The 15,940-nt window shown below is 34.0% G+C and overlaps 3 protein-coding genes and 1 pseudogene across 3 annotated transcripts; 2 read left to right on the top strand and 2 right to left on the bottom strand.

The window, feature by feature from the left end:
* The first annotated feature begins 318 nt into the window (after nt 1-318).
* On the top strand, nt 319-1,683 carry LOC120213679 (F-box protein At4g35733-like). The gene has a single exon (XM_039211745.1). The coding sequence runs from the start codon at nt 319-321 to the stop codon at nt 1,681-1,683; it is 1,365 nt and encodes a 454-aa protein (XP_039067676.1).
* A 383-nt stretch (nt 1,684-2,066) lies between these two features.
* Nucleotides 2,067-6,510, bottom strand: LOC120213681 (annotated as a pseudogene).
* Nucleotides 6,511-8,702: 2,192 nt separating this feature from the next.
* On the top strand, nt 8,703-10,282 carry LOC120213900 (ribosomal RNA-processing protein 14-like). The gene is made up of 2 exons (XM_039211949.1): nt 8,703-8,804; nt 9,021-10,282. Exon 2 carries the CDS (start codon nt 9,021-9,023, stop codon nt 10,080-10,082), a length of 1,062 nt encoding a protein of 353 aa, XP_039067880.1. The 5' UTR covers nt 8,703-8,804; the 3' UTR covers nt 10,083-10,282.
* A 1,694-nt stretch (nt 10,283-11,976) lies between these two features.
* On the bottom strand, nt 11,977-12,780 carry LOC120213593 (membrane protein PM19L-like). Its single transcript, XM_039211695.1, has 3 exons — nt 12,588-12,780; nt 12,308-12,485; nt 11,977-12,214 (listed from the first exon to the last, which is right to left on the bottom strand). Exons 1-3 carry the CDS (start codon nt 12,712-12,714, stop codon nt 11,998-12,000), a joined length of 522 nt encoding a protein of 173 aa, XP_039067626.1. The 5' UTR covers nt 12,715-12,780; the 3' UTR covers nt 11,977-11,997.
* Between the last annotated feature and the right edge of the window lie 3,160 nt (nt 12,781-15,940).

Consider the following 15,940-nt stretch of genomic DNA (forward strand, 5'->3'; position numbering starts at 1 on the left):
CTTTTTGATCAAAATAGGTACTTCAAATATTCAAAAATTTTCATCTAAGTTTGAAAAAGTTAACACATGGATTAATTAAAGCATAAATTAGCTATTTAAATGAAAATGATAGTATAATTTAGGTACCTATTTTGACCAAAATGATAATTTTAGGTGCTTAAATGAAAAATATAATATACTTTTAAGTACTTATTTATGATATAAGCCTAAAATTATATTTCTCAAGTTTCTTGGAATACAAGTTACTTTACTTATAAATACCGTTCACAATTTGGAAAAAAAGAACCCTGCGGTTTTTGTTTTCCTTTTCAAATTTCAATGACGGTGCAAGCTACCATGACAAAAAGAAGAAAGGAATCGCCATTGACATCAAGGCTTGATGAACTTCCTGCGCATATCTTGAGATCAATCTTCCACAGGATAAATTTCAATGATCTTGTTCAAGCCAAATCCGTTTGTCGTTCATGGAACTTACTTGGAGACGAGCTTACTTCAAAGATGCCATGGCTCATGCTTCCTTCCAAGAAACAGGTTGAGGAAGGAGATGGTATTAACGTTAACAACAATGGCTACCATGGGTTTTTGAATCTCATGGAAAATCGTCTTTATAGCTTGAAGACGACGCCCAAGGAGTTTAGTGAATGTTGCTGCATTGGTTCTTCACATGGATGGTTGGTTTTCTTGCAAGAGAAGGAAGTCCCGTTTCTGTTTAACCCTTTCAAGCAAGTGAAGATCGAACTCCCTTCTGTCGATCGTCTGCTAGGGTTGGAAAAGATGGTACGAAACGTTGATGGTGAATTCGAACTTAATTACCTCAATGTCTTAAAAGGATCTCGTACGTTTATGTTTAAGTTGTGTCATGGGAAACAACAAGTGCGAGAATGTTTAATTCAGAAAGCGATTCTGACCGGAAAAGAAGAAAACAACGACAATGGAAACTGTGGTCTGGTTTTGCTTTGTAATAACGGTGAGGAGATTGCACATAATGCAATTGGAAGCGATTATTGGACTATTCTTGACTTCAGCCATCCACCCTATCAGGATATCATATGTCATCGAAACCGTCTCTATGCTTTAAGCGACAAAAACAGTATCGAAGTCTGGGATTTCCACATCGGAGGCAACCATGTCGTCAAAAAGTCCGACTTCATTTTTGCTTTTCCCCACAAGTCGCTTGCCGAAGAAAAATCGTTGAGAGATGTTTGCACCTGCAGGTTTTACTTGGTTGAATCGTGTGGGGATCTTTTGTTTGTGGTGAGGTTCAGTGGGGATTATGTGGATTGGGATGGGACATTGCTTCATGAACATGATCTTTTGACAGAAGGCAGCAATCACCCCAAGGTTTGTCCTTACAGGACCTTCTTGTTCCATGTTTACAAGATGGATTTCAATGAGCTCAAGTGGGTGGAGATGGATACTTTAGGTGATCGCGCTCTATTCTTGGGCGGAAATCAGTCGGTTTCGGTGTCGACTCGGTGTTTTCTGAACTGCGAAAAGGATTGCATTTATTTCAGTGATGATTGTTGGGAGAGGATGGAAGAAGATTACTTGTATGGTGGGCATGATGTGGGGATATATAACATGAAAGATGGAAGCTTGAAGCCGGTTTTTGAATTTTCTTCGGACAAGATTCAGCCACCGCCTTGTTGGGTCATCCCAGACTCAGCCATGTCTGAATCCTAGACAGTCTGCAACTTTTTTTTTTTGGCATGAAATATAGTTTCCTGTACTTGAAGCAACAGCTTAGTATTAATATGAATACTGATTCTTTTGGTTCTACTTTGTTCATATGTTTAATTTCCTCTGCATTTTCTTTTTGTTTGATTCTTTTTTTTAATGAATACAATCTGCAATGGAAGATATCTTTTGCTCTTAAATTGCAAACGATTTCATATAAACAAATTTAAGATAAAACAACATAGAGATTCCAAACACTGGGCGGCCCCGTGCCGATATACAACCGAAAGTGCACAGGGGGAACCATTCCAGGGTCTTCAACTAACAAAACATGGATTACTCAATGTATCTACAACTGCGCTTCGATCCCGCATCTATCGGAATTGTGATTACTGATCTATACCGGTTATGAAAAGATCAAATGCTTGTTGTGGCAAAGATACATTCAAAGATCTATACCTACTAGTTCCTGATGCAAGCTCAGCCTCAACATCAGTTATGGTCACTTGTCGGCCATGCAGATCAGAAACTGTTGCGGAGGAAGATAAGTGACCACTGGCGACTGCTTTTGCCCGACCCCGATGTTTATCTGCATCAGCAAGCAGTATAAGCCCTGCAGAAGAACTACCCTGACTGGAGTGAAGTGGCTTTAACGGCCAATGCAGTAGATGAACCTTCAGATTATGAGTTAAGATCAACTTACACACCCTAAAATTTTAAAGTTTTCTTTGATCGAGTGCATGAATTTCGTCAAAAACAAGAATATGACCGCTGACCGATGTTGCACCGAGTGCATGCGAGTAAATGTTTGATATCTGTTGTCCTTTGTTTGACATCAACGTCCGCGATGATCCAACATACCGTTCAACTGTGTGATTGTCACTTTTGAACCCCTTTACAGTCCACACTAACAAGAGTTGAATTCATAGTCAGAAGTAGTTTGTGCTTGATTCTCCCGTTATGCCCCAAGTTAATTAATTACATCATGTACTTGTGGCTAGTTCGACCATTATATTTACAATAGAGGTTTAAAGTCTCGTATACAGATTTGAGTGTCATCTGCAATTGTTTCTTTTACATCGCGAGCTTCGCCGACCTTGTTCACCACCGTCTTCCGTCTTCATTTCTTCCGTTGTTGATCCTTGACCTTTTTCGATCCGTTCAGTGCCACCACCAGTGTCTGCGGGTTTTGTTTTTCAATTTAAGTCGTGGATTACTCTAGTGAAGTTCTTGATCCTGTTGACGATTATAGAATCTTCAAATGCAAGGATAAATATGTATTCGAGTTAATTTTCCGGGTCGTATTTTAACTATTTTTTCGTATCAGTACTTAGTATTGTCAAAGTCTAAATGGCCAAGGTCTGGTTTTCATGTTCATATACAGCTTCATATAACAATATCGAGTAAAACATAGATTATTGTCTGTACCCATGATGGGTCCGACAAATATCGGTATGAACCTTTGACTCTCCAAATACATGAAAATACGTATAAAAAGTGTTGGTTACATATTCAAATGTGACATTTACCTCAAGTACTCAAAATTCTTTGCCCATGCCCATGTTTAACGTATTCCACAGACGTCAATACAGACGCCTGATCCTACAAATGAATGAAATTTTGGATGTAACTGTGCCGAACACATACCCGAATCTGAGATTCAAATCCGAGCCCGAGAAACAACAGCTTGGAGGAATGGAAAATAGGAGAAGCTAAGAGCATTCACTCTCGGTATTTTTTCGTTTCAGCGTCTCGTTTCATCCATGAGCACCTGAGAGATAAAGATAGAGTGAGTTCATTGTTAGACTCGATGCAAAATTGGGCCCGACGATATGAATGTTATCATCATAATTTGTTGGTTTCAACCTTTGCATCTATATATGATGGAACTTCCCCTGTCAGGCATTTGATTTGCACATTGGTTGAAGATAAAGCGAACTCGTAAACGAGAAGGTTGTCGGGGAAAGAACAAAATTTGGCAAGTAAAAGTGAACTGAAACATTAAATTTACTACGTCGAGACCAGCATTCCGAAGTGCCAGTACTGGCTCTACGCAATCTTGACCGATAACCACCATCTTCTGTCTCTTGTTTTCACCTGAAACTAACTTGCCATCTCCACTGTGCTTAGCCATTTCTTCAAATTGATTTTGCATAAGATGTGTGTAACACCAGCCTGGAAAAAAAATAGAACAGATTGACATGAATTATAAGTTGTCTAATGCAATCAAAATTTCAGGAGAAAATGCACTGCAAAGTTGAATTCTGTCGGGATGCTTTTACGGAAACTTTCGATTCGTAACCAACTATGTACATTACAACACTGCAAAACTTACGAGATCAGAAAATTGCTCACAAAATTGTATAGGAAACGCAAACCAGAAAAGTGTCCAAGGGAACTGAAAATATTAGTAGTACCAAAGAACACTGTTAAGAGCTCACTGCAGTTGGATACCAATGTGAAAATGTTTTCGAATGGAGTGGTCGTGAAAGCAATCCATTGAGCTCCTGTACCCAAAAAAAGGGTGAAGTCAGAATTCAGGGTTCAACTCTGTTTTTTTTTTCTTGTAAGTAGCCGTAAAGGACACTTATATTTGACATATGTTCATAATGTATGAGTTTGGGGATATGACCCTCCAAACACATGGGAAAACTTCGAAAAATTAAACAAAGATTACAGTGATTCCTCAAAACAAGTAAAAACCTGTTGTAACTTCTTCAAGTGAGCGGAGCTGGCTATCTTTTGCTTGAAACTCTTCACTCTTTCCTCCTCACTGTCGTGATTCTCAACTACTAATTCTAAAAACTCTGCACTCCGTTCCAACCAGCTTGTATTTGCCCTTTCCCACATGAAAGAAAAACAAGCTTACGATCGACAAGAAAAAGCAAAGGGGGGAAATTAAAATTCGAAGAGAATTTAGGAGGAAAATACACCATTTTCAAGCAAGATTACCCGGGCAGGTATACAGGACAAGATCATACCACACTCTAATATGGATTGTAAGATAGCTAAATTATTAAAATCTGTATACCTGGGAGTCTTTCCGTGAGATCTTGTCGATTTGGCGTGCTAGAGAGAGACATTTCATGACCTCAGGCATGTAGGAGCTCTTTAAAGGAAATTGTTTGATGCTTTCCTGTATATCAAGCCGATGCACTTGTAAATCGTGTAAGCCAACTACCAAATGCAAAATTTGATTCAAGAACTAGGAAAGAGTAATTACTTGTTCAAAGCCGACAATACAATAAGAATATTATTTAGGTTTAAAGAAGAATCGACAACTTTTCCTTCAAAAATGGTACCTTAGCAAATGATTTGCAAAGGGAGGCAAACTTTGCGGAATCATTTGGTGAGATAAGAGCAATGCTGCACCCATCAGAAGAAGCTCTAGCAGTTCTTCCACTTCTGTGGAAGTAAACCTAAAACCAAAACATATATAATCAAGATCGGGATATAAAACTAACAAAATATGAACGAAAGCTTGTAAATGGGCATCTTTGACATACTTCTGCTGAATGAGGGAGCTGATAGTGGACAACAGTCCGAACACCGGGAATATCAAGTCCCCTTGCTGCTGCAACATCAGTGGCAACAAGAATACCGTGTTCATTTGCAAGAAAACGGTCAATGGCCTGCATCAAAAAGAGAACCGGAAATAGGGGTTACTTTCAAGCAAAAACAATGGGAGAAAACTAGGGTATGCTATCGATCCATGGTCAACAAATTTGGGTATGATATAGGCCAGGCTAGTACAAGAAGTGAATAATAAACACAATCACAGGAACGAAACCTTCAAGCGAGCTCGCTGCTGCATCTGAGCGTGAAGTGTTGAAACATTGATGCCAAGGATGCGCAATATTGGAGAAATATGACGTAAAGCAGCAATTGATTTACAAAAAACAATTGTTCTCCCTTCACCATGAATACTCAAAATGTAATACAGATGAGCATCTTTATCTTCTTCCTTGCATCTGCGGAATTCATGATAGAAGTATTATTTTTCTATTCAAAGGAGATACATTTATAACATAAATGCATAGGCATTACTGCTCGCTCGGATAGAATTTCTATAGAATTCAGTCCCTCGGTGGACTGCTTGGATTTTAGTGATCTGCGCTTTAGCTTCTTATGGACAAACTCGTTTACATGTTATCCTTTTCCTTTTATTTATTTTTTAAATATTGCTGAAGATATGATTAAATTGAACACATGATAAAAGTTGAATTTTGAAATATGAATTTTAAAGAGTTTAAGCCTTAGAGATATAATTTTATCATTTTTCTTAAGCTCGCAAATGATATGATAAAACTAAAAATTGAATATAACAACGAATAATAAACGAACACTAAATGAATATTTCATAAACACATTCGCGAACATATAACGAACACTTCCGTAAAAATTAGATAAACATGCTCATGAACAATAAATAAACGAATACAAACACATTCAAAAATAAATAAACGAATATAAATACAATATTAAAATTTTAAACGAACAAAATACGAACACATTTAAAACTTAACAAATGAATACGCCTATAACCTTAGTTATTGACCGTTAGTTCTCTTTTTTTTCTTCTTTGTTTCACTTTTAGTTTTTTAATATAAATAGTTTTGTATTTGTACATTTTTCTTTTCTTTGTAATACCCGTTTTATCTTTTTTTTCAGTCGTTTGGTTATTTTTTTTTATTTTATATTTTTTTGGGTTAGATTTAATGATGTCATGACTTATCAAAATGACTCTTATATATAATCTTGTTGATATTTCCTACTATGGACTTGCAGATTGAATTTGGGTACGCGGTTTTACATTCGTGAATAGTTTTTCATGACGTTCGATTCTAGTCAACAATTATCGATAATATTTGAATAGTTTTATCTCTTTTTGTGGTTCGTTTGTCGATGAAATCAAATTTGTTTATATATATTTTTTGTTCGAGATTTTGGGTGAAGTTTTTAATCTTGTTCATATATGATCCTTATATGATCTAAAGTGATTAATTTTAATGTTATAAGAAAATATCAAAATTATATATTTAATTTACGATGATAATTATAAATTTATAAAATATTATAATTTTTAGATATTTCTATTTTTTTAATAAGATTAGCAGCATCTTTCTAGAAAAAAATATTTGATTTTAATATTGATTTTGTAAGATTTTTTAAATGCAATGCTTTCGGTTGAGTCAGAAGTTCATTAGAGTAGGCTAATTATTAAATGTTGATAAGATTTAAATTTTTTGGTTTTGATAAGATACATTTAATTTTGAATATGATTACGTGTGACAGTCTTAATATACGGTTAAATAAGATGTTATTGGTTTTGTTATTATTTAAAAAATAAAATTGGTAAAAAATAACCGGAAACATTATTATTTTTACCGGTTTTGTTATTATTGGACGTTTTACCATATTTGATAAAGCGCTACTGGTTTTGTTATTTTTTCTACTAGTTTTGTTATTGTTGGGTACTTTTACCGAAAATATTAAAAAAATTGATGTTTTAGATAAAAATAATAATTTTTAGGTATTTTTTATCGGTTTTGTTATTTAAATAATAACAAAATCGGTAACGCTTTATTTTAGTCTTATATTAAGGTATCGTACTGTAGAACTTCCTATTTAATTTGATCGTTCTTTGAGATTAAAAGTTAAAGGGTAAAAAACGTAGTTGTTCCATGATTATATGGTTCTGTTTTATTAAGTTTCTCAATTATTAAAAATTACAAAATGATTCTTCGACTATAGAGTATTGTTTTGTTGAGTCATTCGACTATTAAAAGTTATAAAATAGTCATCCAATTATTTACTATGTTCAAAACGCATTCCTTTTGGTAAAAAAATGAATGATATTCTGAGTTGAACATTAATTAATTGACTTTGATAATAAAATTTAATCCCAAAATCTCAAACGACTATTATATCTAAGTCATCATGTTAGCTTAAACAACCATCAATTTTTATCGGAAAAAATGAGTCTAGAACATAATGAATAACCGGGTGATCATTTTGTAACTTTTGATAGTCAAAAGACTCAACAAAATAACATCCATAATCAAACTATTATTTTATAACTTTTTAATATTCGAGTAACTTAATAAAGCAATAACTTCCGAAAATCTTTTGCTTTATTTACCCAAAATTAAAACATACTTGAATTAGTATGATTACCCACATCTTGATTGTATCATGTTATCAAAATCAAAGATTTCTTACAAATCTAGAAGCATATATTCCTATGTGTGTATATATATATATATATGTTATGACCGATTGATAGGTAAATATAAATTTAAATATTAGTCTTAAAATTTAGAAACTTTTCCAATTTGGTCCATGGAGTTTAGTTTTTGGTCTTTATTATGATGTAGCATAGTTTTTGGTCAAATTTGGTCCATCTTAGAGTTCTAGATTATGGGTTTTTGTTGAATCAAAGTAAAAGAAAGGAAAATTAGTATTTGGAGGAAAGAAAAAGTTAGAAAGCTATGTCCAAAGTATTTTTTTATTTTCTTTTCTACATTTTTCCCTTAAAATGTTTTGAAATTTAGGGGCTAATATATAATTCGAATAATAGTTTATAAGTATCTTACAATTAACCCTAGAAAGTTAATATATAAAAAAGTTTGGGTAAATTACATGATTAATATATAAACTATTAGGTCTGTTTTAGTACTTAAACTTTCAATTTTTTCAGAATCATACTTAAAGTTTAGTTTTTGTTTCATTTTAATATCTCACCGTTAAAAACTTTAGTTTTTATTTCATTTTAGTATCTTGTTCAAAATTTAACGTTAAGTTTAAAAAAATTAAAAGTTTAGTACTAAAACAGATCAAAACTGATAGTTTAGATACTAAACGCGTTAAATTTTTAACGATATGTATTAAAATGAAACGAAAACTAAACGTTAAATATTATTTTTTTTAAAAAAATTAAAAGTTTAAATATTAAAATTAATAGATGTACTAAATGAGTAGTTTACCCAAAACATTTCCTTTAAAAAATCCTGACCTAGTTTCTTCGTACATTCTCGCCGCCAAACAAGCTTCTACCTCTTCTCTCCTCCAACCACTGAACCAAGGCTTCTCTTGACGTAAAGTTCTCGACCCAAATATTAATTGAGGTAATTTCTGAAACCATAATCTTAATTTGAAGATTGGCTTCTTGATTAATGTGATCTTTGAACTTTTTGCGGTCTCGATCCGCTGCTGTGGGTGTGAAATTTTGTTCACGCCGCTATTTAGGTCTTTAGCGGTGGCGGACGGCGCCGCGCACCGCCATTTGAAACCCTTATTTTATGATTTAAAACAAAACTTGTTTTCTTTTTATGTTTATGCAGATGGGGAAGAAAAAGAATAAAACTTCGAATGAGCCCGAACCGACATTCGATATAAAGTCGATGATTCATGAAAATGCTTTGTTCTTTGACAAGTTGGTGGATTTAATACCTGCAAGATTTTACCTTCCTGATGAAAAGGATAAGCCTTGGTTTCAGGGTCTTAGCAAGGCTGAAAAGGCTTCTGCCAAGAAACAATCTAGGGAGAATGTTAAGAAAGCTCGTAGAGATAGGTTAGATCCCGAGAAGTCGACGAAATCGACTCTCCATTTGTTGAAGGAGAACTTGGAGAAGGAGAAGAATAAGGATAGTGATGGTGAGGAGGAAGAAATCGAGGTCAGACCTATAATGTCTGATTTAGATGGCGGTGAGGAACGGTCGGTGACTTACGAAGAACTTAGGGAAAGGCTTCGTAGGAAAATCGAGGAGCTTCGGGGTGGCAGGAATACTGCGGGTTCAGATAAAGGGAAGAAGAGGAAGAATGAGAGGAATGATAAGAAGGGTAATGTTCAAAAGAAGCAAAAGAGGGATGACGGCGGTGCTGAAGAGAAGAAGGTTGATGCAAGTAATTATGAGGATCAAGTAGAGAAGGATGTTGAAGAAGCTGCAAAGGAACTTACTTTTAGTCGTGTTAAACTTGGGGATGACGATAACCATGGGAAGAAGAAGAAGAGAAAACTTTCAAAGTTCAAGGAGCTTGAAAATGCAAGGAAGTTGGAAGAAGCTAAAAAGGATCCCGAGAAAGGAGAGGTTATCGCGAAGAAGCATTCATGGAAGGCAGCAATGGACAGAGCTTCAGGGATTAAGGTCCACGATGATCCAAAGCTGTTGAAACAGAGTATACAGAAGGAGAAGAAGAGGCAGCAGAAGAATTCCGAGAAGTGGAATGAGAGAGTTGAAACAACCGAGAAGTTGAAAGCAGAGAAACAGCAAAAGAGATCTGAGAATATAGCTGACAAGATTCACCAGAAGAAGATGCGACGCATTGCGAAGAGGGAAAAGAAGCTGTTGCGACCGGGTTTCGAAGGTCGCAAGGAGGGTTTCATCAATGGAGAGTCAGCCTAAGGTTCATTTCTTCCAAATTTCCGCATAGCCTTGGAGTTTTTCATTTGCATGTCGTAGTTCATGTAAGGTTACATGTTAGGAAGGCTGTTCTTACAATTGCTTTTCCTTTATTTTTTTTCCACCTAGAGAAGATGAATGAATGTTGCTTAAGAACTAAACTCGGATTAATGTACTGCGAAGTATTGGATTCTGATTGTTTATGGCCTTATCTGTGTTCTTCGAGCTGCAGCTTACTTTTGTTTTCTCCATTTATGGCTTCTAACATACCTAACTTAGGTTGTACGGAAAGAGATATTCCAATTTCGGTTGATTTGGTCCTGTGGAAATAATGGTGTAAATGAATCGAATTTAAACTGATAAGGTCGTATTTGTGTTCACGAATACGTTTGTTTAACATCTATATTCGTCAATATATTCGTTTAACGTCTATATTCGTCAATATATTCGTTTAACGTCTATATTCGTCAATATATTCGTTTAACGTCGTCAATATATTCTGAACAGATAAAAATGGAACACTCAATAAACTAGTGATAAGATTGGATTTGTGGTGGAACACTGTGATGCTTACTCTCCTTATTCCATGAATCTTGGAAAAACTAAGAAAAGAGAACTGAGTTACGCATATTTTGTTGGCTGCATTGGTTTATCCCCTTGGTCCTTGGTCGTTTGTAGGCAGGTAAAAGAATCGATAGTTTAGCGAATCGTTCGTGAACTGTTTGACGAAAAGTTAAGTTTGTTTAAGTTTATTTATTTATTAAATGTTCGTAGTTTATTTATTTATTAAATGAATGAATATAAACGAAGAATTCGTTCTTCATTTACATTTGTAAAGGTTCGGTAACATGTTTGTTAATGTTCTTTTTAGTATATTTAACTCGATCTTTAAAACTATTTGAAATATTAAGTCTTAATATATTTTAACTTTAAACATATTAATATTTTAACCCAAATAAAAATAATCAATTCAGTTAAAGAAAATATATATCTTAAAATTATTTTAAAAAATTAAATATAAACTCAATTAATTTTATGTTCGTTCATGTATGTTCATTTATCATTTATGTTCGTTTATCATTTAACAAGTGAACATTTAACAAACTAATACGAATAAGTTAAATTTCTTAATAAAGTTCTTAATGAATATACACGAATAAAAATTTCATTCGTTTAATTGTTTAATTGTTCATTTGTTCAGTTTAAGTTAAATGATTCATATTCTCGTTTGCGTTCGTTCTTATTCGTTCGATTCACTATAGACCTCGTTCGTATTCGTTTGAGGCATTTAATTGTTAATTGAATCAAATACCCCAAATGCCATCGTCTTCAACTCATTTAATCCATCTTGTTCATGAATTACTCTCTAAGAATTTGGTCCAATTAGTTCATGAAGATGTTCACGCCATCGTCGTCCAAGCTTGGTGCATATGATTCATCACCCAGAAAAGGTCCAATTGATTCATACATGTATTCACCTATAAGATGTTCATTCATGTGGCCACCTTTAAGAGCTTACGTTCATGCCGAGTCTTTTGGTTTCATTCATCAGATAGCCATCATGTGGTTCTTGAGAAACTAAAACAGGGCCAACAGATGATCCAGAAAACCACAGTTATTACATGTTTTAATTGATTTTAAACTCTTTGATTCTTTTGAAACATAATTATGTTCTTCTTGAACTTGTGTTTTCATCTATGGAACTCAACAATTTTGCAGGAAAAGAATGTCTGGTAAAGAACATAACACACAATGTTACCTTTGGAAAAGACCAGAATCCTTGTTACAAACCAGATATGCTGCAAATCCATGTCTAATCATCACACTAGAACATAGGAACATGAAACTGATTCAACTGCAAACGAAATTACATATTTAGTTGTGTTAAACTGTGGTCCCTTATCAACCCTAGACCCCATCACACCCGTGCCGGCCTTCGGCCCTGGTTCGTCCCCAGGTCCTCGCATGCCGTAGTCGGTATCTCGATAACCGGTCCATACCTACTGCTGTAGACACCGGCGTGGATCACCAACACATACAAGAGCTGAGTAAATGTGAGGATTATTATGAATGCTTCCAGTATTCTCAGCCTCCATCCTCTCCACCCTCCTATGTTTATATGCTTGCAAGCAAACCTGCAAATTGAGTAACCGTATCTTATAAATTATACTCGTATCCAAATATATAAAAAAAAACGAATCGAACGAAAACGGGAATCGAAAGCTCACCCAAATGCAAGTGCAGTCAAGGCCCAAGCAATGAGTGCAGAGGATCCAGCTGCAGCCAAACTATCACTTCTCCAGGACCTAATATGATGCCCTCCTGCAAACTTCGATACTATGCCTACAACGGCAGCCGAGATCGAAAACGTCAAGAAGAAACCCGTCGCTCCATTTCCACCCATACCTGAAAAAAAAGACTAACACGAACACGCCATTAAAATCGTTATCTCACGATTTCGACGTCTTCATCGTCATTGATAATGTAAAAAAGTAAAGAGTAAACCACTTGGATGGTTAGTCTGGCCATTGATAAACCTATTAACACACCAACTCGCAAACCCCAACACGATGAAATACATGACCAAATTGAGGAACAACAAAGGAGCTGCTACATTTCTTCCCACAGTAGCCATTTCAGACAAAACCCTATAAGAACACAGATGACGACGACGACAATGATCTTTGTCCTGGACAAAGCTTAAAGATGATGTTGCTGTTGTAAGAGCAAGTGGGTGTGATGAGCTGGTCATGTGAGAATCTAATATAGAGGAAGATAGTGGTGTAAAAGGGGAGGGTGGGATGCATACGTGTAAATCAAAGAGGTAATGCATTGCGAGGAACAGGGAACAGGTGGGAGGACACTTGTCGAAAATGGTTGTTTTTACGGTTTCCAAGGGATGGGGGGTACTGCATCTGGAAGCTTTAGGATTTTTGGAGACGGTGGGTGGTGCAATATATATCCAGTTGTTGCAGAGAATAATATAATTAGAGTAAAGTATAGTAATGGTCACTAAACTTTTCTGAAGTTTTATTTAGGTCCCTTAACTTTTAAAATTTGTAATACAGTCCCCCAATATTTAATCTATTTACAATATGGTCCCGACGTTACACTGCCCCCAACATCACCGTTTGTAGCTATGAAAATTAGGGTAAATTATATAAATGGTCCCTTAACTTTTTAGTCACTTACATTTAGATCCCCTAACTTTTAAAACTTGCAAGATAATCCTCAATTTCATTCTAAACCCCAAATTTAAAAATAATTCAATTTCATTCTAAACCTTAAATTGAGGTATTTTAGAATTTAGGGTTTAGAATAAAATTGAAGTATTTTAGAATTTGGGGTTTAGAATGAAATTAAGGATTGTTTTATAAGTTTTAAAAGTTGGGAGATCTAAATGTAAGCACTTGAAAAGTTAAGTGACCATTTATATAATTTACCCTAATTTTCATTGCTGCAAATTGTGATGTTGGGGGACTGTAACGGTAGTGTAACGTCGGGACCATATTGTAAACAAATTAATATTGAGAGATTGTATTGTAAGTTTTAAAAGTTGAGGGACCTAAATGAAAGTTTTAAAAAAGTTCAGTGAACATTACTATATTTTACCCTATTAATTATTATTATCCGTCATGGTTTTCAGAACCAGATTGGTTAGCGAACCGGTCATGCTACCGGTTCACTGGTTCAACCGGTCGAATCGGTCCGACCGCTCTGAAGAACCGGACGACGTCATAATTATTTAAAAAGTTAAATAAAAATACCAAAAATATTTAATAAAAAATAATTTTTTATATCACAAGTCATATTCAAAGCAACTCATAACATATATAAGTTAAAAACCATAAAATCAAGTGAAACAAAATGATTCAAATTAACTACAACATAATATTTAAGGTAAAACATATTAAATAATAAATATAATTATATAACTATAATTAAAAAATAAATTTGGGGCTAAAAAATCATAACAAAATGATATTGTTTGGTTTAATTTTTTTTTTAAAAACAATCTCACATGGCTAAAAAAACATAGAAGAACATCCCAAAAGTCTAAAGAGTAAAAATATGAGAACAAACAATCCTACATGGCTAAGAAACATATAAAGCATCCCAACTACTTCTATAAATAATAGATGTAATTTGACATTCAAAATCATGGAGCCTTTTGGTGAGCATTGAGTGAATTATTCTTTCACTTCAATTAAGCTCGAATTTTAGGCTTCAATCGAGCTGCTAAATTTTTTTTGAGTTCAAGCCTTTTCGAGTTCAAGTTTCAATATTATATTTCGAGTTTGAGTTGAACTTGATAATTTTTAGCTCGTGAGTTTGAGTCGAGTTGAGCTTACTTTTAAAGTTTTCAAGTTCGAGTCGAGCTCAACAATACTCGAGTTCGACTTGGCTCGTTTAACAAATGATGTCGTTTGGTTTAATTTAAAAAAAAACAAAATTGACGGTTTTTTCTGGGTTTTTTTCGGTTTTCAGCCGGTCCGGTTCGAACGGTTCCGGTCGGTTCACTAGTAGCGGTTCAACCGGTGTACATTGAACCGGACTAGACAGCGGTTTCCGGTTGAACCGGCCGGTCCGATCTTCAAAACACTGCCCTTAGCTATATTAATTTTGGTACATGGGCGACGACTTTTCGGATTTGTTTTTACCTTTTGTTTTCCCTTTGATTTCAGGGTTTTATTCTGATTAATTTGAAATGATCCACGTCGTAAATTTAATTTGTGACTTTATTTAAACGTAGTGACGGATGTATGTTGAACCCAATATGTACACGTGTTCATTTTAGAATTCAAATTTCTTTATGTTAATTGTTTATTTAGTAAGCGCGTTCATCCTGAAATTTCATTTATATCCATATAAAGTTTTTTCGTTATTAATAAATATGTACACATCCTAAAAAATATTTTTGGATCCGTCATTGTTTAAACGATATAAAACTTCTTACCACTTGAACCAACTCCGTTGATTTCATTTAAATGCTAAGCAGTTTGATAACACTTAAATAAACATCGAGTATAAGATCTTATATATATATATGAAAAATCTTCATTGGAAGACTCCTATCAAAACAAGACTGACGCGTTTAAGTGTTCATTTTAATATAATTTAAAAGTTTTAAAATATATATTATTTTTACTTATATCAATAAAACATAATTGGTTACTAATGTTCGAATAAATTTTTATTATTTCACTAAAATTCAAAAATCGAATTAGTTAATATCGTTACTGGTTTTTAACAAACCAATCAATTGTCGTTAACTGTTATTACTAATATTTATTGTAAATCGATAACATTAGTGACCGAAATTCAGTGGGAGAAATAAAACTTACTAAAACATTAATGACCATTTGAATAATTTATCCTAAATTTAATGTTAATTGCATCAAACATTTCAAATTATGGTTTGAAGTTTAAATTGGTTTTAAAATTTTAAAATGTTATGATTGAATCATTAAAACTATTAGCATTATTCCAATCAAAACCATATATTAGTCTAGAAATTTGCTTGAACATTAAATATTAGTTTGAATATAATGTCTAATATATTACTAATTATCTCATAATAATTCAACATATTAATTATTTTATAATTTTTAAAATAATTTAAGATGATCATAAAATAATATCTATTTAAAATCTTTTTAATCACTAAAAACGTATATATATCTCACAGTTACTTAAATTAAGTCATTTTGAAAAAAATGCATAAGAGATTCTTTTATTAAAAAAACTAATTTAGGGGCTGTTTGTTTGTCTCCTAATGGAATCATTCAGCGCTGAATGTTGAACCGTTCAATATTCAGCGCATTTGTTTCGCATCTCTAAATGATTTAGTACTGACTGAT

The sequence above is a fragment of the Hibiscus syriacus genome, unplaced genomic scaffold (genome assembly GCF_006381635.1).
Source record: "Hibiscus syriacus cultivar Baekdansim isolate YM2019G1 unplaced genomic scaffold, ASM638163v2 tig00110044_pilon, whole genome shotgun sequence".
Classification (NCBI taxonomy): domain Eukaryota; kingdom Viridiplantae; phylum Streptophyta; class Magnoliopsida; order Malvales; family Malvaceae; genus Hibiscus; species Hibiscus syriacus.

Bases quoted from the DNA above. Each gene is read 5' to 3' on its own strand.
- LOC120213679 (XM_039211745.1), top strand. From the start codon at position 319: ATGACGGTGCAAGCTACCATGACAAAAAGAAGAAAGGAATCGCCATTG.
- LOC120213900 (XM_039211949.1), top strand. From the start codon at position 9,021: ATGGGGAAGAAAAAGAATAAAACTTCGAATGAGCCCGAACCGACATTC.
- LOC120213593 (XM_039211695.1), bottom strand. From the start codon at position 12,714: ATGGCTACTGTGGGAAGAAATGTAGCAGCTCCTTTGTTGTTCCTCAAT. The intron at 12,486-12,587 runs GTGGTTTACTCT...CTTTTTTTTCAG, and splicing joins TGGCCAGACTAACCATCCAA to GTATGGGTGGAAATGGAGCG. The intron at 12,215-12,307 runs GTGAGCTTTCGA...CTCAATTTGCAG, and splicing joins TTGACTGCACTTGCATTTGG to GTTTGCTTGCAAGCATATAA.